A 6,876-nucleotide genomic window follows, 5' to 3' on the forward strand; every position below is an offset into this window, starting at 1 on the left:
GTAACATTCTTGATTTCAGAAAAAACCCATCCTTCAAAGTCTGAGTTTCGAGAAAGGATCGTTGAGAGAATTAATTATAGACCCTTGGTGGAATCACCGCCTTTTACCAGCATCCAAAGAAGCCACTATCCGTCCAGTCTAACTTTGGTTATAGTTCCATAGAAGGACACTAGATGAATGGATGGGCATCGTATCAGTATATATACGACATCCGGATTATCTGAATAGCCAATGGTTTTAGAGCACGTATGACAAGACAGAGTGACGGAAGGGCAACAGGGTAACGTTATTCCCCGGCTGTTGGAGCCCTGGTAGTAGCAGCGGGGATGAAAGACTTAAAACTAATAATTAAGCTTGAAAATGCATAAAAAAGAATACGTAATAATAAAAACGACCTAGCCATTTCTTGACTAGACATGCACCTAGATATTCAATTAAGCATTAACCGATAGAGACCGATGCAAGGTTGAGCCTTCCTTTTGTGAGGCGTTGGTTGAACTAAGTAGGTCAGCAGGAAACAGTTAGATAGAAAGATGTAGGGACCCCTGTTTAATTTGAATTGGTCAATCATGACAAAGCGTTACTTAAAAGTTATTTAATATTAATAAAAACGTGTTATTATGACAATGTATATCCTAAAAACTATTTAATATTTTATTGCTGGATCATCAATATACTTTTATAATTATTTCACACTCATTCACTAATATTTTATATACATCAATGATTTAAAGATTTTCCATTTTTAAAATATTAAATTTTATATCAATTTTGACAATTTTTATAACAAATAACACACGAATCAAAACGAAAATAATTTAACTCAAATTCTATATCATAATATGTGCCACTGGTCATAAATTAAAAATAACAATACCATTATCACTGAAGAATAAATATTCACAATAACGATAGCAAATTAAAAATAACAATATTATTATCAAACCATAACGATAGTAAAGAATAAATATTCAGAATAACGATAGCAAACCATAGGACAAATGAGCATTGCATTAAGTTATAAATCTAAATCTCAACCGTAGTAAGTGCCAAAAGCCATGATTAATTTGAAGTTTGCATTATTGTTAATTTTATATGTAAATGCTCTTTTCGACACCTTCCTGCCTGCCTGTGCTATTGAGGAATTGCAGATGAGTCATTTTGAAAATAATCTAGTTACATAGCTAACATTACAGTAATTTTGAGTTACATAGAAAACATTACACCAAGCGTAATTTTGAAAGCAATCTAATTACATAGCGAACATTACGGTAATTTTGAAAGCAATCTAGTTACATAGAAAACATTACACGAAGCTACCAAGGAGCTAGTAGGCAGTAGACATGTCATAACTTGAGAATTGAAACTGGAAAATAAATAGGACAATAATTTATCACACTCAAGGTGCGGGGCAGAGGATAACAACAACCACTCCTACTATACTCATAAAAGCTTTGACAAGTGCACAATTAATTGTTACAGTGGTATATTAAAGTAATATAATTATAATCTGAGAATTAAAATTGAATAAGAAATATAGCAACAATTTATTTTAGATAACAAAAGGCAATTGTCTATAATGCGATTTTTTAAAGTTTTTCTGGTGGGTTTTTCCGGTCAAAATCCGACAGCAATTTATTAAAATCTTAAGTTTGATAGTTAGTTTTGCACAATCAAAGTGTCCCAAGAGTTTTTCAAGGTGCTGAATCCAAATATGCAGTTAAAAAACCATTTTAACTGCAACAAATCAAAAAGAGTAAAGAGAATGGCAAGAATCGCTCCCACCAGTCACAAAAGCTTGACAACACATTTAACTATTGTAAAACCCACACACTTAACTATTACAATTGCATACTGAAGTAATATTATTTCAGATTATGCACGTCCGTATCTTTGAACCCACTTATGTCACGACATTGAAAGACGTACCATTTTTAAGGCCGAGAGATTGCAAGATGCGCGTTACCTGGGTACCAACTCTGTAATCGAAGCATCGGCGTTTGACGGAGGAGCGTGAGATGCAGCAGATTGTGAAACCCCAGAGCCACAACTGGTGGACTTGCTGTTTTCAGAAACATGAGATCTCACAAAAGCAGGCTGTGTGGGATCTGGTAATGTTACAAGATGATAAGAAAGCATCAAATTGATTCGAGACATCGATGGACGAAGTGATGGCTCAGCTTGTGCACATAAAAGTCCAATATGAATGCATCTCAATGCTTCCTCCACGTTGCACGTTCCAATGATGGCTGGATCAATCATATCCACAATATTCCCTCCTCTGTATAATCTCCACACCTGCAGAATAATCACGAAAAATCGTCATCTTGATACTTTATCGACTTTGGGTAATTATTTTTGGGATCTTTGATTTAAACATTTTTATAATTAAATATTTTGAAAAACATACTGGCCCAATTCCAGTGAAAAATGACTTTTAGAGCAAAATTACGTAACCTAGATAAGGTAAATAAGCTCAGTTGGACATAAAATGAGAACAATATCAGAATATCTCACCCATTCTAAAAGCGTCTGCATATCAAGTGACAGATTATTATCATTGTTTTTTCTTCCTGTAACCAGTTCCAAGAGGAGAACGCCAAAGCTATAGACATCTGCTTTTACAGATAATTGCCCCTGCATAGCATACTCTGGTGCCATATACCCGCTGCATATCCAAATTACAAAGTCGAAGATTATGTAGTGAGGGAAATTTTAGGAATTGAGTGAGGATCAAGTGAAAATTATTTGCAAAGGAAATCGTATTCCTGTATGCTCGAATGTTAAAACATAACAAAGCAGGTAAATACCCAAAAGCAAAATTGTCAATCCTCTTGAAATCAATAGCACACATTAAAACATATCTATCCATCACTAATTGTTAATAGCTTTAGACAATGTGTAATAATCTTACTAAGTTCCAGCAACTCGTGTGCTGACGTGGCTCTCATCTTCAGGAAATAGTCTTGCTAAGCCGAAGTCTGCTATCTTAGGATTCAGATTTTCATCCAACAAAATATTGCTTGCTTTAATGTCCCGATGAATAATCCGTTGTTGAGAATCCTCGTGCAGATAGAGCAGCCCGCGAGCCACTCCCGCTATAATGTTGTAGCGTTTCTGCCAATCAAGCTGGTTGCGTTTGTTTGGATCTGTATCCACGGATGCAGTACGCTAACTAATCATGACCCAGATAAATATATTGGAACATTAATGCATTTTTTCAGATACAAAATAGGAATGAAGTAACTCACCGAATAAGATTTTATCGAGGCTTTTATTGGGTAAGTATTCATAAACAAGCAACCTTTCCGATCCCTCTGCGCAACAGCCTAATAGGTTCACCAGATTTCGATGTTGAATTTTGGCCACAAGTTTAACTTCATTCATAAATTCTCTTTTTCCTTGCAGAGATCTCAAGGACAGCTTCTTCACGGCTATTTCCTTTCCATCTTCAATAGTTCCCTGAAAAATTGAGCCAGGTGCGGTGAGGGTAGCCTATAATTTAAGATTCTATAAACTAGTAGAAGATTTCTAGTTCATTAATGTTACCTTGTATACGGCCCCAAATCCACCTTCCCCAAGTTTATTTTGATCATCAAAATTTTCCGTAGCAGCTATCAGTTCCTCCATGGTAAACGCAATTCGCTGATCCTGCCCGATTAGTGTGTCTTCCTTGACTTGGCCATGATCTATATAACGAAAATACACAGCTTCATCATAAATATATAGGGGCAAGCACAAAAATTGAATCCGTTTAACTTGGATCTCGCAAGCATTTCTTAGATTTCCTGAAGAGAATATATGTGAAAACCGTGCTCAAAAAACAAACTTTAACAATAGTCTAACAGAGCAAATAAAGCTGTATGATATATTGACAATGAGATATAAAGACTTGGGGGATCCTTCATGCAAATACCTTCGGAAGGATTTCGAAATATAATAGACTTCAGTCTCCTCCTAGTTGTTAACACGCATAACAATAACAACAGAAGCAAGCCGCCAGCAACACCCAAAATTATGGGTAAATTGTTTGAAGATTTGTTGTTCTGCGTACTATTACTGGATGGCGTGGTCTGATTTGGTGGTGTGTCAGCAACTGGGTTATTAGGAGGTGGAGACGAAGTCGAATTAAAGTAACTATACATTTCATAACGAACTGTGCAGCTTCCCGCCAAACCCCATGTTCCTTGCCTTACACTGTAAACTGTAAAAATATAGTTGATTTTTCCTTGCAAACATGCTGTGCAGTTGTCTATCGACATATCTCTGGTGCACTGGACCAGACCGTAAATCCTTCGAGACAAGGAGTCTGTTGTTGTTCCAGAAGCATATAATGTAGATCCAGATGTTGCTTCATCTACCAACTTGTTGAATAGGCTGTTAACAGCCTTAACAAAAACATCAGGACTAGGTGTGACATTGTTCGTATTATAAAGAGGGATTCCATCAGTGGTATCCAATTGTCCGAAGAAACTATAGTTCTCATAACGCAAAAAGCACTTTTCAAACCACATTAAACCGCCGCCTGCATTCCCACAATTTTGTCGAAGAGTAGTGTTTGCTTTTTGTAAACAAATGTAGCACTGGTCGGGTGTTGTGTCTCCCCGACATTGCACAAGGCCATATACTTGGCCATTCTCAGAAGTGTTAAACCCTGTGTGGGACGAATCTTTAATAAGCCAAGTCACGACACTGTTCAAATTTCTCTGGTACTTACTGTCTGTTGTATAGTTAAAATTGTGGTGGCATATAGAATACTGTATTGCCTTGCAAATCTGCGACTGAGGAGTAATTATCATCAAGAGAAGTGCCATTCCATAGAATAGTTGAACAGCTTGGGTCATGAGAAGTGTCGAGCGCGAAACTCTGCCGTGGAGGATTGTCATGGCCAATGGAGAATGCACGAAATTCTGATTTTCTCTGCACACATAGACGCCTAGACCATGTTTTTAAGTTTCCCATGCATTTAAAGATTCTACGCGCATACGATCTACTAAGAGTCAATGAAAGCAGGTCAAAGGAGAAACTATAGATATGATGACTCGCCGGATTCATGGAAAGTATACCTGTTGTGGAGTTGGAGTGCCACTGATCAAACTCCGCCTCCCCTGTTTCCGTGTTATCGAGAAAATACTTTTTAACGCACTCATGAACTTTCCAAGCTCCTTCGCTAATCTTTATCTCTTGCGTACGTGGAATGTGTGTATTCACTAATCTATTCATGTGGCTGACGACGACTTCTAAGGATCACTAACAACCAGAGAGAAGTCGACGGTCTTCGTTGTAGGTGGAAGAAATATTAATATATATTGTTTAATTCCTTCAACATTAGGACCGGCCTAGGCCTAAGTTCAGTCAGTGGTGGAAAAAAATTTATTATTTAATCTTTCTTGGCTCTCTGCTGAGACTCAATTCCGGTCTCTTTTTTTCTTCTAGTGGTGGAAAAAAATATTTTATTTAATTTTTCTTGGCTTTCTGTGCAGACTAAATATCGAGGACAGTGGCTAACCAGCCTGCCATAAGGCATTAAATGCCCGAGGAGATGCAGGGTGGATAGTCCGTTAACACGCGAATTCGGAAACTGGGCACTAAATAAAAAATGTGAATTGTGTTAGCGGGCTATGCATTTAATGCCCTATGACACGCTGGTTAGCCGCTGCCAATATCGAGGGCTTCGATGTCTCTGCCGGGACTTAATTTCGGTTTCTTTTCTTCTTCTGGTTGAATGTAAAAATGTCATTTTATGTGTAACTGCGTTGAATGGAAAAAATGTGAATATAAGTCAATCGATGATCATTACTTAGCTAGGCGGGTCAATCGATGATCAGATGGCCACCTCCTTCGCACTGGGGAGGGGTCTACTTAGCATCTCCCACTGAAGAGAGTGCACGTCATAATTAGAGATCTTCCGAGCATCTCCCACTGAAGAGAGTGCACATCATAATTTGTGGCGGGCGAGGCTGGCATCCCTTGTATTTTTTTTTTTTTCAAAAAAGATAAAATTAATTATAGTAAAAACAAGTTATTTAATAGTTAAAATATGTATTTTTTTGGATAAAATATATATTTAAATTTAACTTTATAAAAATAAATGATAAATTTAAGAAAATAAAAAATATATATTTTTAAAAATTTTAATAATGAGAAATTTCATTTATAAAAATATACATTTTAATATAATGTATATTTTTTAACCCTCACAATGGTTTAGAGAATGATATTTCTCTAAAACTATTGTATATTCTAAATCAAAACACGGCTCCCTCGTGCTTTGATTTAGAATTACGGCTCTCTGGTTTGTTCTGCAGCTCTTTTGCAGCTGATATCCGATACTTCTGTGGCAGGGTTTTGATCGACTGTTTTCTCTGCCATGGTAACCTCCTCAGCAGGACTAGAAACAAGTGCTTGTTGAGATCCATAGATCTGTCTACGGGTCATGCAATCAAAATATGCTAAGGGTTTCTTGCAGATTAAAAGGTTCACTGAGATTTTGCCACTGGGTTCTAGATCTAATCTTCTGTGGCTTGATCTAGATCTAGATCTAATCTTTTTTGTGGCTAGGTTCTAGATTTAATCTTCTTTGCGGCTAGATTTAGATCTAATCTTATCTTCTCCTTTATTTATTTTCCGCTGAGTTCTACGGGCAAGTAAAATATGGCTTCCAGCGTCGGGAAAATAGCTGTTGACTCATTTCCGTCTGCTTCTGGAGGGCAAGCTCCCACCCATATCGTCAGTGAAGCCCCAACTCCCACTATCTAGGTGGTCTAGGCTTCACTCGATAAGGCTTTGAAGTTTTCCGAAAGTGCCCTACTCTGCCGGTTCAATGGTTTTTGGCCGCAACTTACAGCTCTCCACAATTGGATCTCGGAGCTATGG

At 37.2% G+C, this 6,876-nt stretch overlaps 1 protein-coding gene across 1 annotated transcript; it reads right to left on the reverse strand.

Annotated features, from left to right (window-relative positions):
- Nucleotides 1-1,747: 1,747 nt before the first annotated feature.
- On the reverse strand, nt 1,748-4,920 carry LOC149198762 (cysteine-rich receptor-like protein kinase 10). Its single transcript, XM_089399310.1, has 6 exons — nt 3,917-4,920; nt 3,550-3,689; nt 3,252-3,462; nt 2,915-3,149; nt 2,518-2,668; nt 1,748-2,298 (listed from the first exon to the last, which is right to left on the reverse strand). The coding sequence occupies exons 1-6, from the start codon at nt 4,884-4,886 to the stop codon at nt 1,963-1,965; spliced, it is 2,043 nt and encodes a 680-aa protein (XP_089255436.1). The 5' UTR covers nt 4,887-4,920; the 3' UTR covers nt 1,748-1,962.
- Between the last annotated feature and the right edge of the window lie 1,956 nt (nt 4,921-6,876).

This window comes from Pinus tabuliformis, chromosome 2_1, assembly GCF_031772625.1.
Source record: "Pinus tabuliformis cultivar Carrire ecotype Pingquan chromosome 2_1, CPIR1, whole genome shotgun sequence".
Taxonomy (NCBI): domain Eukaryota; kingdom Viridiplantae; phylum Streptophyta; class Pinopsida; order Pinales; family Pinaceae; genus Pinus; species Pinus tabuliformis.